Raw genomic sequence first — 21,429 nt, 5'->3', positions numbered from 1 at the left:
GCAATACCATTTTAGAGTAAGCTAAACTAGAATGAACGCCTAAATTAGAGCACATCACTTAGGCCTAGGCTCTGAGAAAACAACGTTTTCTAGGCTTCTAAAGACTATTAATAGTAAGCTATAACAAGTTATCATTTTCAAACAGTAATTGCCATTATTTTGAGAGAATCATCTAGATACATTGTCTCCTCCTGTATCTTCTAGACTATTGCATCCCAAATGGCACTCTATTCCCTGTAATGCAGTACTTTTGGCCAGAGCAGTGCACTAAGAGGAACAGGGTGCCATTTGGGACTATCTTACTGATGAATCAATGTGGGAAGTCACGTGTGCCCTGGACGGGTTTCAGTGTTAATGCCGCGTTGAAGACAACTGGGAACTCGTGACATCAGTGATCTTCAGGTCGGAAAGTCGAAGCTCTAGAAAGAGGCCCGAGTTCCCGAGTTGTAATTCTGAGCGGGTTGACCGTTCAAATCGATTATTTCCAGTCGGAGCTCGTTTTTTTCACAGTTGTTTTGAACCCACTAAAGTCGGAAGTCGTAGATTTCCTAGTTCCCAGTAGATTTGAACGCGGCATAAATACGCGAGGAATTTCTGCTGCCTTGCTTGACCACACCCTCCTTCCTTGCTCCTGGCCTGCCTCTTCCACCAATCCAATTGTTTCTTATGGACAGAAAAGAGCAGAGGCTCTGAGCTGTCGGATCAGGTCCATTGTCTACTCGTCCGTCATTAGCAGTCTCAACACGCCCGTGCGTTTTTTCCCCACTAAACTCAGACTACCCTTTTAGTTCTATCATCTCCGGTCACTGCGTGAAGCTCCTCCCGGAAAATAGAGAGAGACACTGTTATGAGAAAAACAGCAAAAGAATCACCTGGATTCTTTCATATCAAGGTATGTCACCTATCTATTTCTTCTGCATGCACAATAAGAAGTGTGTGTGAGATCCATGTTTACTGCTCAAAGTGAAATGTTTCATTGTGGCTTTTAGTTTATTCAGCCTGTTTCTTTGCAACAGGCAATTGACACTCTTTGTGGGATTTACTTCAATTGCCTTGTTCAGTGATGTTTGTTTAGAATTTGCTTTGGAGATTCTTGTTATTTTTATTGCATCGTAATCCATGGTGTCTGGGCGCTTGCGTGCGAGTCTCCCTGTCTCGTGCGAGGTGGGTTGTGCGTGTGTGCATATTGTTTTGAGTCAGACTCGCTGTCTCCCCGGTCACAGTGAACCGCACTATAGGCGTTAATGGCACAGTGCAGTCCAAAACGTGACAATCCTGTGTTTTATGTATATTTGAAGAATTTCATTCCAAAACACTGCATATCCATGTTAAGAAATGTTGATTTAAATAAAGTGTTTTTTCACTATCTAATCATGGCATAGGGTTGCATCACAACCTGGTACAGCCACTCTACTCCAATGCCGCTGACACCCGACCCTCCAACGGACATTTATCATTGTTAGTTGTAAATAGTATAACTTATTACCTGCTGTCCATGTCCTGCGGACTTCCTACCCCTGCTATAATTTAGACTTTACCGTGTAATGCCCTTAACCAACTGCAGTTCACGAAGAGTTAAGAAAATATTTACCAAATAATAAAAAGTAAAAAAATAACAAATCAAGTGATAGATTTTAAACGAATTGGCCAGAGCAGTGCACTAAGAGGAACAGGGTGCCATTTGGAACTATCACTAATGAATCAAAGTGGGAAGTCACGTGTGCCCTGGAAGGGCTTCGCAGTGTTAATGCCGCGTTTAAGACAACTGGGAACTCGTGACATCAGTGATCTTCAGGTCGGAACCTCACTTGCTTTGGCAATGTTAACACATGTTTCCCATGCCAATAAAGCCCTTGAATTGAAGTCGATGCTCTAGAAAGAGTTCCCGAGTTGGAATTCCGAGCGGGTTGACCGTTCAAATCGATTTTTCACAGTCGGAGCCCGTTTCTTTCCCGATTTCAGTTGTTTCGAACCCACTAAAGTCGGAAGTCGTAGATTTCCTAGTTCCCAGTTACGAGTTCCCAGTAGATTTGAACGCGGAATAAATACGCGAAGAATTTCTGCTGCCCGTCTGAACACGACCGCGGCGTTATTTTCTCTACACTCAGATTACCCTTTCAGCTCTGCCATCTCCGGTCACTGCGTGAAGCTCCTCCCGGAAAATGGAGAGAGACACTGTTGAGGACAGACATGTATTTGTTTAAAATCTATCACTTGATGGTTTCATTTCAGAGACTAATCGTATGTTTTTTTTCCAGCAAAATGCTATAGGCTACATACATCCGCCTCAAATAAATAAGTAGTACTGCTAGGTTTTACACAGTCAAATGTAACAAATAACTACTTTTTTTTATAAAGAAATATACAAATGATACATTTGTGACATTAATGTAAACATATTATACCAAAATAATTCGATGCAGTAATATGAGATCTGTATGCAAAACATTTACATTTGGTATTTTATTAATTTAGCAGATACTCTTATCCATAATGACATGCAGTAAGTGGATTAATCTTAAAATAGATACTTGAGATGCCCACATATCACAGTCAAATATACAGGATATGAACATTCCATTTCAGTTAAACAATTCATAAATAGCGTTTTTCATACACTATGAATTATTAATCTGAGAAGAATAATATAATAAACACACATGAAGGTACCCATAATCAAGAATTTCTGATGAAAAAACAAATGTGAAAAATTGGTGGATCTAGCATTTTGGGAATAAACTCTTAATTTCCACACTATGGGGTTGGAATAATACTGTGAAAATTATAATCCCCTTTTTAGTGTAATAGCTATTTGAAATGTCAGCCTGCTTTGGTGGGATGGAGTTTTGGCCTGCTTCGTGACATCACCAGGCAGCAAATTAGTTTATAGACCAATAAGAAAGGTCTAACTAGTATTTCCCTCCCTCCCCGTTGTCTCCAAACCTCTCTGCTAATTACAGCTAGTTTTCAGTTTTCCCCTCCCTGCTCCGACCACTCCAAGACAGTCCTAGCAAAAATCTTGCTTGAGAAATTTCTCTTTGCTAAGAAGCTTCTTTTGATTTTTTTTTTTTAACCATTTACATTGAAAACAGTAAGATACTTAATTGTTACCCAGAAATGATTTGACATTGAGATAAAAAAAAATGTCTGCATTGGACCTTTTTTAAAGAAAATATAAAATAGTAGACTTCCTTCATTCCTAGAAATCTGCTTGAATGTGGTTCTGGTTCATCATTGTTTGTTAGATTTTTGTTGTTGCTTAAATTCTATTGTCCCACTCCCAAAGTAAAAGCATCATTCTCTGTAGATTATACAGCCCCATGTGAACTGCCAGTTCTCTGCAGAGACGGCCACTACTAACTAGTGTTCTATGGATCCTCATCAGGTTGAGGCCGTTTAACCTCTTATGTGATCGGGATGGTTGAGCTAACGTGCCCTAATGTGATTAGCATGATGTTTTAAGTAACAAGAACATAGACATGTCTGAAATGGGCAGAAAGTTTAAATTCTTGTTAATCTAACTGCACTGTCCAGTTTACAGTAGCTATTACAGTGAAATAATACCATGCTATTGTTTGATGAGAGTGCACAATTATGAAATTAAATGTATTGATAAACCAATTAGGCACGTTTGGGCAGTCTTGATACATTTTGAACAGAAATGCAATGGGGCATTGGATTAGTCTACAACTTTGCACATTCACTGCTCCCATCTAGTGGCCAAAATCTAAAGATTCCTTAGATTCCTAAGTCCCATATTAGCCTTTCTCTTGCATTTCAAAGATGATGGGATTTTTATTTTTTTTGTATTATCTTTTACCAGATCTAATGTGTTATATTCTCCTACATTCATTTCACATTTCCACAAACTTCAGTGTTTCCTTTCAGATGGTATCAAGAATATGCATATCCTTGCTTCAGGTCCTGAGCTACAGGCAGTTAGATTTGGGTATGTCCTTTTAGAAAAAAATGGGCGGGGGAAATGGTCCGATCCTTATCAAACGGTTCTGCTTGTTTCCTAGTTTTTATAGATCATGCCGGAGAGATGCCCGGGAATAGGTTATACGTTATAATAAATCATTTATTAAAAATAAAAAAAATACATATTATAAATTGCATGCTATGGGCTACAGGCCTGTGGAATGGTCGATGTAGCCTAATCATAGATATGATCATATCTATGATAACATCTCTGTAATCATTTCAAGTGGCTGATTAAATTGCCCACCTTCGGTTTAGTGTGGCAATGATTAAAATAAAGTTTCAGAGATTGTTTGATGGTTAGGCTACACGAAGGTATAAAACTATTATAGCCTATCACAGAGCCATATTGCCATAGAATCACGAAATGTGAAGCATCGAATTCCACACTGACTCACACACTTCTGTAGCGTGCAAATTCCAGAGGATGTGGGTAAACTGTGTATTTTTTCCACGGTGGCTGTGCTGTGTGTGGGAGAGGACTGTAAGCATTACAACAACAGGAAGGGTTGTACAATAAAGTTTGTTCTGAGACATGACGGGTGGGTAGCGGTGTGACCGGCCATGTTGTGTAAGTTCTTATTTACAATGATGGCCTACACCGGGCAAACCCGGACAACGCTGGGCCAATTGTACGACGCTGGACCAATTGTGCGCCGCCCTATGGGTCTCCCAATCACGGCCGGTTGTGATTCGGGAGCCCACGTTACCTTGGCAACTCCAGATCTAGGATCAGTTAAGGTTTTTATAGTATAATAAATAAGAGGGGTGTGTGATCATTTCAGTTTTAGATGAGCCTACATTATTTATCACTATTTGAGCTCAGTTGATTTGCATTATTTGCGCTCATCTCTAAATCCAACAAAAAATCTGAACTCCTCATGAGGGTCTGCAAGTTGCCCACAACTTTTTGGGAAATGTATCTGAGGGCCTCCAGTTTCCCATCACTGCACTAGAAGAACTGCTTCTGACTCATATCGATGCCACACAGGCTGTTTTCAAATGGATTCGTTGCTTTTTAAAGGCAGTCACACTTTGTTCTATGAAGTTTAGGGCCCCTCACTTTTTTTGGGGGGGAGGGGGGGTTGATCCAAGGGCCTGCGGACCGCTAGTTGCCTGTCCCTGTTGCTCTTCACATCGTCTCCTGACCCACTAGACCTCATTTCCAGTCTGGACAGGCTGGGGCCAAAATGGCACCCTGTTCTCTATCAAATGCACTACTTTTGCCCAGAGCCATGGTCAAAAGTAGTGCAATATTTAGGGAACCTGTGCCATTTGGGACGCAACCTCAGTTTCTAGTCTCCTCTATCCAGTACCAAAAGGGTTGAGCCAAGACCAAACGGTGGGGAACACTGTCCTAACATGCCCGTCTGTCTTAAACCCCCCCCCAACCTGTTCATAATATAATTTATCATATTTCTTGTGATATGCCAATACAGATGATGTGGAGTCTTTGGATCCTGCTGGGCACTGTTCTCAGTGTGGGTGAGTTGGAGCTTCCTGTGTATTCCCTTATATATATACATTTTTTTTTAAAGAGGAAAGAAAATAAATGACACAGGGGTGGAGAAGGGAGAAAGCTGGGAAGAATTACATAATGATTTTTAACCCGATCCCCAGCCGGGAGTTGCGAGCGGGGAGTGACACCAGCACCCCACGGCACTCCCGCTTTATTGGCTCTTTTACATTCCACTGAAAGCAAAAAAAAAAAACATGTGAAAACACAGTTAATGGACAAATGAAATCCCGGAGGAGGATTCGGTTGACATTTCAAGATGAATAGACAGGAATGTTCGAAAGTACACTGCCGTGTAGGTAGGGCCCGTTTACGGCTCCTACACCACACCTTCCTACACCACCAACTGCATTAGGCAACAGCGGAAACCTAGGCCCCGTCACTAATGGCACCCTATTCCCTATATAGGGCACTACTTTTGACCGCGGCCCATAGTGCACTTTATAGTGAAGATAAGATGCCATTTGGGACAATGTCAGCAGATGCCAAGAATTTGTAGATGAAAGTTGTTTTTAAAAGGGTTTCAAGCTACATTATCTGTGTTTACCACTGCTTCAGATAATGTGGAGTAAAATGTGTTAATCCTCACTTCCACACAACCCTTTTTCTCTCTCTCTCTATCCCCCTCCCCACTTTTGCTCTCATCCATATACTCTCACTCACTCTCTCGCACTCAGATGGCTACGTGGTGCCCGACCTGCACAAGCGTCTGTCCCACGGGCATCAGCTGAAGATCTACCTCCCGAAGAGTGCTGAGAAGCTGGAGTTCATCCCCGCTGCAGAGCCCCTGAAGACGTACCTGTACTGGGGCCGTGGATCCCGGGCCACCAGAGGAAAGGTGTCCGGGACAGGAACCGACAGGAGCTGGTATCTGGACAAAGTGAGTGACTGTCTCTTTAATTGTCTAAGTCAAATCCCCCCCCCCCCCCCCGGGGACAATAAAGTATATCAACTCAGATCATACCACCAGAGTGGGGATTTGAGGAGATGGTATCCTACTTATAACAAAACTCACCACTTGGTTTTGACCGGTACTGTTAATATCACTTAACACCCATCCCGTCCCAGCAATGCACCTACCATCCTCTACCTCTTCATTTCATATATTATTTAAACATTTTTGTGAAGAGATTTTAAATGCATTTATAAAGAAAGTTTGATTTTATCATCCCTGTTAAGTGTTTGACCTTTGCCCCCTGAAGGTGACTTACAAGGACCAGGGGACCTATGTCCAGAGAGACTACTGGAACAAGGAGATCTCCTCGCTCAAAGTGGCTGTGACCAGTGAGTGCTTTGCATGTTATTTAAAGGGACATTTTGGGATTTTGACACGAAGCCCTTCATCCTACTTCCACAGAGTCCGATGAACTCGTGGATACCATTTTTATGTCTCTGCTTAAGTTTGAAGGAAGTTGCTAACTAGCTGTTAGCGCAATGACTGGAAGTCTATAGGAACAGCTCGCATGCTCTAGAGCTAGTTAGCATTGGCTTGCAAAACTACCTCTAATGTCCTTCATAAATGGTATCCACGAGTTCATCTGACCCTGGGACTATGGCTATCCCTTTAATTAGATCGCCATAACAATTACTTTGTTATTGTCTTGGCCTTTTGTCTCTCTTTCTCTCTCACTCTCTCACCCCCCTCTCTCACCCTTTCACGTACACCCTCCTCCCCTCTTTTTCCCACCCTCTCCCCCTAATGCAACATGTTCTTCCTTTTCTCAGCCAGGCGTGAGTACACGAAGTGCGTGGTGGGCGAGGAACTCCACATCTCATTGGAGGGCATCGACCAGGCCGACGCCACGCTCTCCTTCTCGGGCGCCAACGCCAACGTCACCCTGGTGCATGATGGGGCAGTGGTGGCCCAGGACCTCCCGGACTACTGGAACCGGGTCAAGACCCTTTCCACCAAGATCAGCATCCAGAACGTCAACACCTCGGACGTGGGCTACTACACGCTGAAGGACACGCGAGACCGGGTGGTCGCCATCGTCAGGATGGAACTCATAGGTTGTGGTTTCGCTGTGTTGCCATAGATTGTTTGTTAGCTCTGCAGTGTTACTCACTTCTACTGAGTTATCGTGAGTGTGTTGGGAGGGATACCACTTCACTCCCAACCTTGGTCTGCGCAGACGCTTCCTGCGTTCCAAATCATGAAGAAAAAAAAATATCTACAGTTATTTCACATGCTTCTTAAAACAACAGGTGTAGGACTGGTGAAATGCTTAGTTACGGGCCCTTCCCAACAATACAAAATAAATAATAATAATAAATAATAACGAGGAATAAATACACAATGAGTAATGATAACATGGCTATATACACAGAGTACCAATACCCAGTTGATGAGCAGGGGTATGAGGTAATAAGGCTGTAACGTAACACGCCTTATTCTTAAAATGGTCTAAATAAATAATCCTCGTTACTTTACAGACAACCCCATAATGTCAACGCGAAGACAGGTTTTTAAAAGCTTTTGTAAAATACAGAAATATTGAGCTCAGGTGATTGGACATGATTTTGAAAAGGCACGAACGTGTCTCTATGGTCCCACAGTTGAAAGTACATGTCAGAGAAGAAAACCAAGCCACGAAGGTCCATATCGGAATTGTCTCTAGAGCTCTGAGACAGGATTATCGAGGCCCAGATCTGGGGAAGGGTACCAAAAAAATGTATTCAGCATTGCTGGTCCCCAAGAACACAGTGGCCTCCATCATTCTTAAATGGAAGAAGTTTGGACCCACCAAGTCTTCCGTTACAGGAAGTCTGTAACATAACAAAATGGGGAAAAAGTAGAGGTCTGACTATTTTGCGACTGCACTGTACATATACAGTGGGGAGAACAAGTATTTGATAACCTGCCGATTTTGCAGGTTTTCCTACATACAAAGCATGTAGAGGTCTGTAATTTTTTTAATCATATGTACACTTCAACTGTGAGAGATGACATCTAAAACAAAAATCCAGAAAATCACTTATTTTTTAAAAGTAATTCATTTACATTTTATTGCATGACATTAGTATTTGATACATCAGAAAAGCAGAACTTAATATTTGATACAGAAACCTTTGTTTGCAATTACAGAGATCATACGTTTCCTGTAGTTCTTGACCAGGTTTGCACACACTGCAGCCGGGATTTTGGCCCACTCCTCCATACAGACCTTCTCCAGATCCTTCAGGTTTCGGGACTGTCGCTGGGCAATACGGACTTTCAGCTCCCTCCAAAGATGTTCTATTGGGTTCAGGTCTGGAGACTGGCTAGGCCACTCCGGGACCTTGAGATGCTTCTTACGGAACCACTCCTTATTTGCCCTGGCTGTGTATTTTGGGTCGTTGTCATGCTGGAAGACCCAGCCACGACCCATCTTCAATGCTCTTAATGATTCCTCCTCTGGATCATCCAGATGGTCATTGGCAAACTTCAGACGGGCCTGGACATGCGTTGGCTTGAGCAGGGGGACCTTGCGTGCCCTGCAGGATTTTAATCCATGACGGCGTAGTGTGTTACTAATGGTTTTCTTTGAGACTGTGGTCCCAGCTCTCTTCAGGTCAGTGACCAGGTCCTGCCGTGTAGTTCTGGGCTGATCCCTCATCTTCCTCATGATCATTGATGCCCCACGAGGTGAGATCTTGCATGGAGACCCAGACCGAGGGTGATTGACCGTCATCTTGAACTTCTTCCATTTTCTAATAATTGCGCCAACAGTTGTTGCCTTCTCACCAAGCTGCTTGCCTATTGTCTTGCAGCCCATCCCAGCCTTGTGCAGGTCTACAATTTGATCCCTGATGTCCTTACACAGCTCTCTGGTCTTGGCCATTGTGGAGAGGTTGGAGTCTGTTTGAGTGTGTGGACAGGTGTCTTTTATACAGGTAACGAGTTCAAACAGGTGCAGTGAATACAGGTAATGAGTGGAGAACAGGCGGGCTTCTTAAAGAAAAACGAACAGGTCTGTGAGAGCTGGAATTCTTACTGGTTGGTAGGTGATCAAATACTTATGTCATGAAATAAAATGCAAATGAATTACTTAAAAATCATACAATGTGATTTTCTGGATTTTGTTTTAGATTCCGTCTCACAGTTGAAGTGTACCTATGATAAAAATTACAGACCTCTACATGCTTTGTAAGTAGGAAACCTGCAAAATCGGCATTGTTATCAAATACTTGTTCTCCCCACTGTAGGTAGGGGTAAAGTGACTAGACCACAGGATAGATAATTAACAGTAGCCGCAGCGTATGTAATAAGCACCCTATTTAGTACACTGGGCTCTGGTCAAAACTAGTCCACAAATATCCAAGTATGCTTAGTGCATAGTGTAAGTAGTAACAAGTCCAAGAGATACAAACTGGTGCTGTATAGAGAGAGACAAGTGGTGTTGGCTGCATAGAATTCTTAGAATTAAATTACCTCTGTTAGGTCATGTTGAAGTTCGAGTAGGTCATGGAAATAGACACATCATCAGGCTCCCTTCCCAATGGTCTGGTATACTGGCCATTCGTTCCAAATGGCACACTATTCCTGATATAGTGCACTACTTTTGACCAGGGCCCATAGTGGAATAGGGTGCCATTCGGGATACACATTGTTTGGCTCGCAGCTCATATGTCCCTGTTTGTCACTAATTAGTTGGTTATTTGTAGGACTACAGGGCTGCTCAGTAAGCTATGGGGTGGTGGGAAAGAGGCGGTGGGGTGAGGGGGATTACAACATGCATAGAGTGAAACACATGTCGTCTGTCAATCACTCCCTCCTGTTCCCCTTACGGCTTTGCAATGTCTCCCAAATTAACTTCCCCGTCTCGCTCCTTCTGCATCTCTCTCTTTCCCTCTCCCCCTCGCCCCCCCCTATCCCCCTCCAGACAAACATGAGAATGAAGCAGGCAACCCCCTCATGGCCCTCCTCCTCCTGCTTGGTATCCCTGCCAGTATCTGTTTCTGTTGCCGGAAGAGGATCTTCAAGAACAAATCCCCCGACACCACCGCCATCCAACTGGACAACCCCGAGACTCTGCACCCCCCTCCCGGCTACAACATGCCCGGAGGAGGGGTGTCCCCTGGACCTGGTGTGCCGGTGAGGGATAGTTAGATGGTGGCTTGGCTATGAAATGGCACCCGATTCTCGCCATAGGTCTCCGGTCAAAACTAGTTCACTCGGGAATATGGTGCCGTTTGGGACAAATCCCATGTAGAAGTTGCCCTTAGGTTCCTCCCTCTAATCGGTCTCTCCTCGTCTCCCATGCTGCACTACTATAATAATGACATTGTTGCAGTAACGCATGGTGTTTTGTAGTTGAGCGGGAATAACGTGACGTGTTTTATTTTCTGTGGTTATTGCAGACGTTCTATCATTTATTCTTTATACACTTAACTGCATACTGTGGTGTGTTGGTTTGTGCATGCCTTGTGTTTTATGTCATTGGAATAGATACAGTCGTGGCCAAAAGTTTTGAGAATGACACAAATATACATTTTCACAAAGTCTGTTGCCTCGGTGTCTTTAGATATTTTGGTCAGATGTTACTATGGAATATTGAAGTATTATTACAAGCATTTCATAAGTGTCAAAGGCATTTATTGACAATTACATAAAGTTGATGCAAGGAGTCAATGTTTGCAGTGTTGACCCTTCTTTTTCAAGACCTCTGCAATCTGCCCTGGCATGCTGTCAATTAACTTCTGGGCCACATCCTGACTGATGGCAGCCCATTCTTGCATAATCAATGCTTGGAGTTTGTCAGAATTTGTGGGGTTTTGTTTGTCCACCTACCTCTTGAGGATTGACCACAAGTTCTCAATGGGATTAAGGTCTGGGGAGTTTCCTGACCATGGACCCAAAATATCTATGTTTTGTTCACCGAGCCACTTAGTTATCACTTTTGCCTTATGGCAAGGTGCTCCATCATGCTGGAAAAGGCATTGTTCGTCACCAAACTGTTCCTGGATGGTTGGGAGAAGTTGCTCTCGGAGGATGTGTTGGTATCGTTCTTTATTCATGGCTGTGTTCTTAGGCAAAATTGTGAGTGAGCCCACTCCCTTGGCTGAGAAGCAACCCCACACATGAATGGTCTCAGGATGCTTTACTGTTGGCATGACACAGGACTGATGGTAGCGCTCACCTTGTCTTCTCCGGACAAGCTTTTTTCCGGATGCCCCAAACAATCGGAAAGGGGATTCATCAGAGAAAATGACTTTACCCCAGTCCTCAGCAGTCCAATCCTTGTACCTTTGCAGAATATCAGTCTGTCCCTGATGTTTTTCCTGGAGAGAAGTGGCTTCTTTGCTGCCTTTCTTGACACCAGGCCATCCTCAAAGTCTTCGCCTCACTGTGCGTGCAGATGCACTCTCACCTGCCTGCTGAAATTCCTGAGCAAGCTCTACTGGTGGTGCCCCGATCCCGCAGCTGAATCAACTTTAGGAGACGGTCCTGATGCTTGCTGGACTTTCTTGGGCGCCCTGGAGCCTTCTTCACAACAATTGAACCGCTCTCGAAGTTCTTGATGATCCGATAAATGGTTGATTTAGGTGCAATCTTACTGGCAGCAATATCCTTGCCTGTGAAGCCCTTTTTGTGCAAAGCAATGATGACTGCACGTGTTTCCTTGTAGGTAACCATGGTTGACAAAGGAAGAACAATGATTCCAAGCACCACCCTTCCTTTTGAAGCTTCCAGTCTGTTATTGAAACTCAATCAGCATGACAGAGTGATCTCCAGCCTTGTCCTCGTCAACACTCACACCGGTGTTAATAAGAGAATCACTGACATGATGTCAGCTGGTCCTTTTGTGGCAGGGCTGAAATGCAGTGGAAATGTTTTGGGGGGATTCAAATCAAATCAAATTTATTTATATAGCCCTTCGTACATCAGCTGATATCTCAAAGTGCTGTACAGAAACCCAGCCTAAAACCCCAAACAGCAAACAATGCAGGTGTAAAAGCACGGTGGCTAGGAAAAACTCCCTAGAAAGGCCAAAACCTAGGAAGAAACCTAGAGAGGAACCAGGCTATGTGGGGTGGCCAGTCCTCTTCTGGCTGTGCCGGGTAGAGATTATAACAGAACATGACCAAGATGTTCAAATGTTCATAAATGACCAGCATGGTCGAATAATAATAAGGCAGAACAGTTGAAACTGGAGCAGCAGCACAGTCAGGTGGACTGGGGACAGCAAGGAGTCATCATGTCATGTCCTCAGGTAGTCCTGGGGCATGGTCCTCCTCTTCTGGCTGTGCCGGGTGGGCTCAAGATGTTCAAATGTTCATAAATGACCAGCATGGTTGAATAATAGTAAGGCAGAACAGTTGAAACTGAGCAAGCATGAACTGGGGACAGAAGGAGTCATCATGTCAGGTAGTCCTGGGGCATGGTCCTAGGGCTCAGGTCCTCCGAGAGAAAAGAAAGAGAGAAGGAGAGAATTAGAGAACGCACACTTAGATTCACACAGGACACCGAATAGGACAGGAGAAGTACTCCAGATATAACAAACTGACCCTAGCCCCCCGACACATAAACTAATGCAGCATAAATACTGGAGGCTGAGACAGGAGGGGTCAGGAGACACTGTGGCCCCATCCGAGGACACCCCGGACAGGGCCAAACAGGAAGGATATAACCCCACCCACTTTGCCAAAGCACAGCCCCCACACCACTAGAGGGATATCTTCAACCACCAACTTACCATCCTGAGACAAGGCCGAGTATAGCCCACAAAGATCTCCGCCACGGCACAACCCAAGGGGGGAGCGCCAACCCAGACAGGCCGACCACAACAGTGAATCAACCCACCCAGGTGACGCACCCCCCAGGGACGGCATGAGAGAGCCCCAGTAAGCCAGTGACTCAGCCCCCGTAACAGGGTAGAGGCAGAGAATCCCAGTGGAAAGAGGGGAATCGGCCAGGCAGAGACAGCAAGGGCGGTTCGTTGCTCCAGAGCCTTTCCGTTCACCTTCCCACTCCTGGGCCAGACTACACTCAATCATATGACCCACTGAAGAGATGAGTCTTCAGTAAAGACTTAAAGGTTGAGACCGAGTTTGGATTCAGTTCATTTGCATGGCAGAGGGACATTGCAATTCATCTGATCACTCTTCATAACATTCTAGAGTATATGCAAATTGCCATCATACAAACTGAGGCAGCAGACTTTGTGAAAATTAATATTTGTGTCATTCTCAACTTTTGGCCACGACTGTGTGTGTGTGTTTTATCTTAGTCTTGTCATGAACCATAATGTGTTGAGTATATAAGTCCTTATATCTAACTTTGGGAACTGGTTGTCCATGTTAGTATCTGTTTATGTACAGTACTTGTATGAGTATATCGCATATAGTATTCAATTCAAAATACTTGATTTATCCCACGAGGGTTAATTGTGTAGGCAGGAGTGCAGATATGTAAAAATAGCATCCAAGAACATACAACATAATCACAACTACACAACATAATCACAACTACACAACATAATCACAACTACACAACACCAATAGTGTTTGAGTCCCTCTTTTTACTGTGGTGCTCCTCCATGTACAGGGAGGTTACCCTCAGGTTTACCCTCCCCCCAACCCTGGGATGCCTGGCCAGCCTCAATGGACCGGACCCCCACCTCAACCAGTGAGTCCATCCATCTCTCCTCCATTATGTTTCTCTCTGTGAGTCCACCCATCTCTCCATTATATCAGCGGTTGGTATGGTTGTTAGTGAACCCTCATAATCCCCCCCCCCCCCCCCGTCAGGGGTGAAACTCCTCGGGAAAAGAAACTAAAAGAGTGTGACAGTGTTTTGTTGTGGTTTGTTTCAGTGCTTCAACCCAGGCTACCCCTCCCAGGACCCTTTGTACCCCCCTGCCCAGCCCCCACAGTGGAATGGCCCACCACCCAACCAGCCACAGTACAACCCTGGTGCTCCTCCGATGGTAGGGATTTATACTCTACAATCTTAGAAAAAAGGGGTTCCAAAGGGGTTCTTCGGCTGTCCCCATACAAGAGCCCTTTTTGGTTTCAGGTAGAACCCTTTTGCATTCCATGTATAACCCTCTGTAGAAAGGGTTCTACCTGGAACCAAAAAGGATTATCCTATGGGGACAGTCAAAGAACCCTTCAAGGTTCTACATGGAAAAAATGTACTAAGAGTGTACTCTGTTCTATTCCACTCTATGCTAGTCAACCCTATTCTACACAACTCTACAAATCAGCCCCTACTCCTCTTCCCTCTGTTCTACAATCTAACTGTGCCTCTCCTCTGACCACTAAAAGTAGTGGGCCACCTAACCAGTACCCTGTGGCCCCTCTGACCACTAACAGTAGAGTGGGCCACCTAACCAGTACCCTGTGGCTCCTCTGACCACTAACAGTAGAGTGGGCCACCTAACCAGTACCCTGTGGCCCCTCTGACCACTAACAGTAGAGTGGGCCACCTAACCAGTACCCTGTGGCCCCTCTGACCACTAACAGTAGAGTGGGCCACCTAACCAGTACCCTGTGGCCCCTCTGACCACTAACAGTAGAGTGGGCCACCTAACCAGTACCCTGTGGCTCCTCTGACCACTAACAGTAGAGTGGGCCACCTAACCAGTACCCTGTGGCCCCTCTGACCACTAACAGTAGAGTGGGCCACCTAACCAGTACCCTGTGGCTCCTCTGACCACTAACAGTAGAGTGGGCCACCTAACCAGTACCCTGTGGCCCCTCTGACCACTAACAGTAGAGTGGGCCACCTAACCAGTACCCTGTGGCGCCGATGGTATATCTCTACTTAACTGTTGCATAGTGTCTTTTCTCACTCCACTTCCCTCTTTTCCTTTGTGGCTGTCATATTCCACTCTGGTTTTGATCCTTCTCATCTCAGAGTGTAGTTAGTGTGTGTGTGGAAGCTTGCGTAACTGTGTGTGTTTCAGGGGTATGCGCCGGTGATGTACAGCGCCCCCTCAGGGAATGAGGAGATAAAGATGGAGAACATGTCTCCTGCTGATCCCCTCCTTGCCCATCCACCACCCCAGGTCTCTCTCATTCACTCACTCATTCACTCATTCACTCACTCACTCACACTCACTCACTCACTCACTCACTCACTCACTCACTCATACACACAGCTTCTGACATTGTTCCTCCCTCCTCCCCCCCAGGTCCCCCCGCCCACCTCTGAAGCTCTGCACTCCACAGACGGAGCCTTCCAGTTCAACACCGACACAGGAAAAAACGCCCCCACCAACTTCCTGTAGAACGCCTGTCATCGGTCCAATCAGGAGCGACCTTAGTAATGTTGCCACGGCTCCGTCCCGAATACAGTTCAATGGCTTCCTTTGCTCATCTCCTCGACTGTGACCACTTATATAAATGGGGAGGGATAGGAGAGGAAGCAGTATGTTGTAACTGTGACCTAGACATTGCCCCTCAAATCACCTATCCATCCTTTTCTGGTGAGTGTTATACTGTTTTCTGACATAAGACATTATTATTATTATTATTATACCTTTTAAAAAGGCATATTTAGATGACCCCTGTTAAACCATGGGGCCTGTTTGCAATTCAAACTAGGGAGGTGTTAAACAATGGAAGTGTTAAATAATTTCCCTGCAAAAAGACAGATCCATTCCCATAGATACCGTTTTTTTTTTTTTTTTTGGTTACAGGGCCTGTGAAGAAACAGGTTTCATTACTAGGTCCCTGTTTTTTTTTTTAAATGTACCCCTTTCACGTATACAAAAACGACCAATTTTTTTAATGTTTTTGTCTCTGTGTAAATGGGATATTAGTGAAAGAAAGGAGATCATTTAAAAGGACTTTCATGTTTAGCTGTGATGAAGTCAGTCAAAATGTCCGGGCGGGGGGGGGACGTGTCAAACTGAATCAGAGGCCAGATCCCTACCCTTCTCCAGAAGTGTGCACAGATCCACTCCCTCTCATGCATTGGATTGGTGCAACAAAATGTCTTCAGGGAGTTTCCACCATATTCCCAGTCCATTTATTTTTAGAAGGGGAGTGTACAAGAGAATTGGAATGTAGCCCATAGAATGATAGAGGCCTCTAGTGGCCAAAAGGCAGTATTGGCATGGGCAGCGCCATTGAGGGCTTCCACCAATTTAATGTATGGCGTCTATCAAACACTCTGGTCGTGTTCCCCTGCGGAGGCGCTGCATGCATCAACCAATGGTTGCGTGCCACGTCACCGGCTGTGCCGTCGTGCACAGTCGATAACATGTGGTTAGCTGATGCGTAAAATAGCTATCCAATAGTTGTAAGATCTGGCATTCGTCAGCAATGTCTGAGGAGAGGAACACAACCGATAACTGCCTTTCAGGGTTCTACTGGAACCAAAAATAGGGACAGCCGAAGAACCTTTTTGGAAATGTTTTTTTCTAAGTGTATCATAATCCAATCAGAACCCATATCACTCCTAATCATACAATCAGAAGATGCTAGGACAACTTATCATCCACTCGGTAGACCAAGTAAAGCTCTCCGCCAGTCAGGTAGCCACTTCCTGTTGTGTATATTTAAAGTGTGTGTGTTTTTTATATATATATATATATATATGCATGCAAATACGATCAGAAATGCCTTTACTTCCCAATGTATAGCCGTTTTTCATTATATGCATGTGGTGTATCATTTTAGTTATACATATGAAACTGCTGTCATTTCAACAGGGTGGGTATGTAGAGTTAAATAACTTATTAATACACTGGGAGGGCGCTATTTTATTAAGATGCTATACATCGTCTGCATCTCCCTCAAAAGTAGTGTACTATAGGGTGCCATTTGCAACACACATCATCTTGGTTTAAAAGGCTCATTTTGGTATTTAAATATAAAATCCTATTTGTCTCTTAAATAATGACGCACTCCTGAAGGTTTTACAGACAGTTCGAGCGGATCACTTGTCAAGTCAGTGGCCACCACCTTTCAAAGTGTGATGCATTATGGGGATAAAAATGATCCCACTTGTGCCTAAATGTCAACTGCATGAGCTTTACAAAAAAGGTCATGACGTTTTGACTGCAAGTTTCTGCAGTTGCTCTTCACCAACTTCCTCCTGCAGCCATCACCTGCATTGTGGGAGGCTCTATTGTCAACCAATCATTAGGTTGTTTTTGTTTGACCCACACGAACGTGACCAAAGACATGACTGAAACAGGAACCAACTTTGCCTTGATTTATGTATACAGTGGATATATACAAAATGAATGTGATACGAGTCTCATTGTTTGTACAATGTACACCCGCATGATTTCAAATTACGATTGTGTGATATGGAAGTTGGAGACGTGATTATTTTAACGTTACAAAGAAATACTTTCATAACAATGGCAACACTGCCATGTTCGTCTGAGATTTGGTGCAAAACCACGTGCCCAAACTTGTGGCTGTCGCCGTTGCTCCTCCCCCGATTTCACCTAGTCGTTTGCTTAAGCCTTATCACACAAACGCATCCAGTGCCTTCTTGTCCTGGGGTGTCTTCATAAGTGCACAATGAAGCAAACGGTAACAACTTTTTGGGACAAATTCAGTTAGTCCCTACCCGTTTCAACCTAGTTGCTTCCATTAGGTTCCTAATGAATGTACCCCTGGTCAGGTCAGGGGGTGAGAAATGTATTTTACATGATTATATTCGGAGAGGTCATTTCCAGACCATGTAACCAGAACAGTAAACTCCTGGCCCTAGTTGGTCAAGGTAAAATCTCAATTGGAGAAGGGCAGATGAGAAGGCCTCTTGATTACGCTTAAACTTTTGGAGTTACTTTTAAAACGTTCTTCCCAAAGCTGCTTTTCTCACCAACTGTCTCATCCCCCTACACCCAACACGCTTTAAAAGGAATGGACAGATCTCAAATGTAGGTAATAGGAAGTATGCATCAGTTTTGTTTTATTTGAACTTGTTTGTGGTGTATGCTGCCATAACTGGAAAGGCGCGAGAATGAAGAAAAATATGATTTCCAATGACATATCATGATACCTTATGGAATGTTTAGTGTTTCTATTCTGCGAATATCAAAAGCATTTATTGTAGGACATGCATGGGTCCACCTCAATAAACAGAAAACACAATACTCTTGTCCGCCTGTTTCCTTTAAAACAAGCTAATCATATTTGCTGTCAATTCTGTTTCTCACACACATTAACTAAGATCTTTATGAAAAAGGCAAAGTGCTTCATTATGCAAAACGATACCATTTGTTTTTAAACAAAACTTTATGTACAACGTCCTTGTTACGATCCTAGACCTAGGTTAATGTACAAAACAAGGCCTTTCAGTTCCCATCCAGCCACCCCTCACTTCTCTTTCCTCCTCTCCATTTCTCTCACTCGTCTCTCTAGCACCCTCACTTGATCCTCCAGGTAGGTTTTATCACCCCGGTGCCAGAATGCCCGATACCCAATAGGACGCAGACGCTCACCAGGCCGGCCAATCGCAGCGCCGTAGTCTCCGTTCCAGCACTGCTGTCACTTAGGATCAGGCAAAACAGTCCTAAAACCACACCCAGCTTCAGTAGCCACAGGACCCGCCTCAGAGTGGACGCCACCAATCGGAAGGCCAGGGACAGCAGCCAGTAGCCAATGAGAGCCAGCAGAAGCCACTGACCGATATAGACCACAGCATCTGGGGTGATACTGTTAACAGGCATTTCAACTGGAGGAGAGAAAGAAATAGATACACATGATATTAGTGCATTTTCTGGTCTAGCAATCTTTAAAATGCTCCCTTTTACTTGTCTCCATTCCAAGACTTGGCAAAAATGTGGTTTTAGTATGTTGCTATGTAATTATTGTACCGGTAGTTATAGTCACAAAGCCTAGTAGGTTACTGTTGGCAATGTGGAGAAAAAGCTTTCCCCGTCTGGCGCACACACCTAATCCAGGGCATGTCTGTCAGTGGGTAAAGGGCTCCCTTGGCAGGTCAGACTTTCATCCGGTTTTGTGTTGTGTGTCTACAGAGAACAGTTACAGTAAATGACAATGTGAGTGTACCATCGCACTGTATATGGGTTGTGTGTTGAGATGTTGCACGATGTGGGATCAATCAATAGAATGACTTATCTGAAATGATTATTTTTGTGTTGACAACTGTCTGTTCCATTATTGAATAGTGCACCGGTTATCAGCCCTGGTCCCGGGGAGCCACTGGTTGTGCAGGTTTTGCTCCAGCCCCGCTCTAACACACCCGATCCAACTGCTCATCGAGACATTGATTCGGTGTGTTAGTGCTGGGCTGAAACAAAAGCTTGCACGTGACATGCTTTAGCTCTCTGGGAACAGTGTTGGTGAATGACTAGAGTATTGCAATAGCTTTCTGGGCCTGTATTCCTAAAGTGGGAATAGGAGTGTTGATCTAACATCTGTTTTGCCTTTAATATTATAACGAATGATCCCAGCTGTTTACCATCAACTCCTGCTACCATCAGGAACTGGGCGAGGTACTTCATAACCACATTCGCTCCACTGGCCGCTGCCTCAGCCAGATACTTGACCACCTGAAAGAAACACTGATAGGAGGGTCGAGAGGGAGTTGATAGAGGGTTCTGTTTGAGGCAAACATCTGGGTCACTAAATCCGGAACTAAAACAAGCGTGCATAAGGGTTCCCGTATATGGCCGACTTGTTACTACTTACACCTACCTAATTCGACAAAGGAACTGACATCATTAGACTAAGAATTTATGATTCGAACTACTGTTAAATCTAAACTTAGAGCCGTCTATTCTTTGTTCCTCACCTCCTGTGCATTTTCAACGGACCTTGCCCCGAGAAGGTGGACCAGGTAACCGTGCGCCTCCTTGGACAAATCCGTGAGCGTCTCCCGGAGGACTTGCATCATTCCCGGGAATAGTTGAATGACTTCTCGAAGCGACTATTTTCTCCCGAACAAGAAACTACCACCGTGCTCAGCACACACACGACGAAACACACTTTCATTTTTTTCAGACGCCTTATGGTAAAGTCAAACAATAAAATAAAATAAACATCCAACGTCTTTAAATTGAGTTGAATATGGTTTCACCGCAAAAATATATGCTACAACAATCTAAACCGGCCACTTTACGGACAGGAACATATTGGCTACAATGTAGCTTATGTCTTACATATAGCAATAAAAAAAAAAGTCAGTTTCTAACGGAAGTTTCCAGGATATAGTAAGTAAGTAAGTAGGCAGGCCAACTCAAAACGTACCGCAGTAGTTGCGTTGCCTTTCTTCTTCATCTTAAGTTTTATTGGCGAATCGCAATTAACTGACAAGTGCATACACCGCCACCTACGGTACTGGAGTGTGAAGACCTATCTATGCCACGATATTCTCTTAACTAGCCCTGGATTTCTAATAAAATAACTCCGTACAAATCTCACTACTCCCACCACCCCCACCCAAAATACCACCCACTCCCATCCAACCTCTGACCCTGTCAAACAACCTACACACATTCCACAAAATGGTAATACATGTTCAACCGTTTCCTCTACCGTATAGCCATTACACATTCCAGTACCATGTTCCCCTATCAAAAGATAAATTCGATCCCATATGCCAGAATCTCATCCTACATAATAACATAACCTCCTCCCTTCTGTTCTCATTATATGACACCATCTCCTGTACATATTTTCTTGTACTATAAAAACGTCTTCCTTTACTACTTTCATCCCATTGTCTCTGCCAGCGATCTAACCCATTTTTTGTCAAAATTAATGTTTTAATTTCTCCTCTACCCAACTGCACCTGTATATCCACAATTGTACTTTTCACTGCTGTTTTTCAATTATATATACTATATAATGTCAATAAACTCCTGTATGAGCCGTAATTCAACTGAACTAAATTGCAGTACCATTTATTTGTAACCCCAACGAACTGCATCATTATTTCTAACCACACATCCTCTCGTTTGGACTTTTCAGAGCTTAAACTACACAGATCTGATGCAGTATTACTAGTCTTCTTGGTT

The 21,429-nt window shown here is 44.1% G+C and overlaps 2 protein-coding genes across 4 annotated transcripts; one reads left to right on the top strand and one right to left on the bottom strand.

Moving 5' to 3' along the window:
• The first annotated feature begins 670 nt into the window (after positions 1–670).
• Positions 671–16,318, top strand: LOC115145768 (uncharacterized). Of its 2 annotated transcripts, XM_029687275.2 has the most exons (10): positions 673–892; positions 5,421–5,466; positions 6,175–6,377; positions 6,700–6,781; positions 7,223–7,507; positions 10,360–10,571; positions 14,025–14,105; positions 14,293–14,406; positions 15,388–15,489; positions 15,616–16,318. In XM_029687275.2, exons 1-10 carry the CDS (start codon positions 848–850, stop codon positions 15,709–15,711), a joined length of 1,266 nt encoding a protein of 421 aa, XP_029543135.2. In that variant the 5' UTR covers positions 673–847; the 3' UTR covers positions 15,712–16,318. The 2 variants fall into 2 exon arrangements, with proteins under 2 accessions (XP_029543136.2, XP_029543135.2); XM_029687276.2 differs by lacking the exon at positions 15,388–15,489 and having other exon boundaries at positions 671–892.
• On the bottom strand, positions 12,829–20,682 carry LOC115115496 (voltage-gated monoatomic cation channel TMEM109-like). Of its 2 annotated transcripts, XM_065004044.1 has the most exons (4): positions 20,205–20,682; positions 19,872–19,974; positions 18,889–19,121; positions 12,829–12,878 (listed from the first exon to the last, which is right to left on the bottom strand). In XM_065004044.1, exons 1-4 carry the CDS (start codon positions 20,304–20,306, stop codon positions 12,837–12,839), a joined length of 480 nt encoding a protein of 159 aa, XP_064860116.1. In that variant the 5' UTR covers positions 20,307–20,682; the 3' UTR covers positions 12,829–12,836. The 2 variants fall into 2 exon arrangements, with proteins under 2 accessions (XP_064860116.1, XP_029499842.2); XM_029643982.2 differs by lacking the exon at positions 12,829–12,878 and having other exon boundaries at positions 17,773–19,121.
• Between the last annotated feature and the right edge of the window lie 747 nt (positions 20,683–21,429).

This window comes from Oncorhynchus nerka, linkage group LG18 (genome assembly GCF_034236695.1).
Source record: "Oncorhynchus nerka isolate Pitt River linkage group LG18, Oner_Uvic_2.0, whole genome shotgun sequence".
NCBI classification, from domain to species: domain Eukaryota; kingdom Metazoa; phylum Chordata; class Actinopteri; order Salmoniformes; family Salmonidae; genus Oncorhynchus; species Oncorhynchus nerka.
This window is presented reverse-complemented; position numbering and strand designations above follow the sequence as displayed.

Excerpts from the sequence above, each read along its gene's own strand:
- LOC115145768 (XM_029687275.2), top strand. The coding sequence starts at position 848 with ATGAGAAAAACAGCAAAAGAATCACCTGGATTCTTTCATATCAAG. Across the intron at positions 7,508-10,359 it reads CGTCAGGATGGAACTCATAG|ACAAACATGAGAATGAAGCA; the intron begins GTTGTGGTTTCG and ends ATCCCCCTCCAG. Across the intron at positions 15,490-15,615 it reads TTGCCCATCCACCACCCCAG|GTCCCCCCGCCCACCTCTGA; the intron begins GTCTCTCTCATT and ends CCTCCCCCCCAG.
- LOC115115496 (XM_029643982.2), bottom strand. The coding sequence starts at position 20,306 with ATGATGCAAGTCCTCCGGGAGACGCTCACGGATTTGTCCAAGGAGGCG. Across the intron at positions 19,975-20,204 it reads CCGTTGAAAATGCACAGGAG|TGTTTCTTTCAGGTGGTCAA; the intron begins GTGAGGAACAAA and ends CCCTCCTATCAG. Across the intron at positions 19,122-19,871 it reads GATGGTAGCAGGAGTTGATG|TTGAAATGCCTGTTAACAGT; the intron begins GTAAACAGCTGG and ends TCTCTCCTCCAG.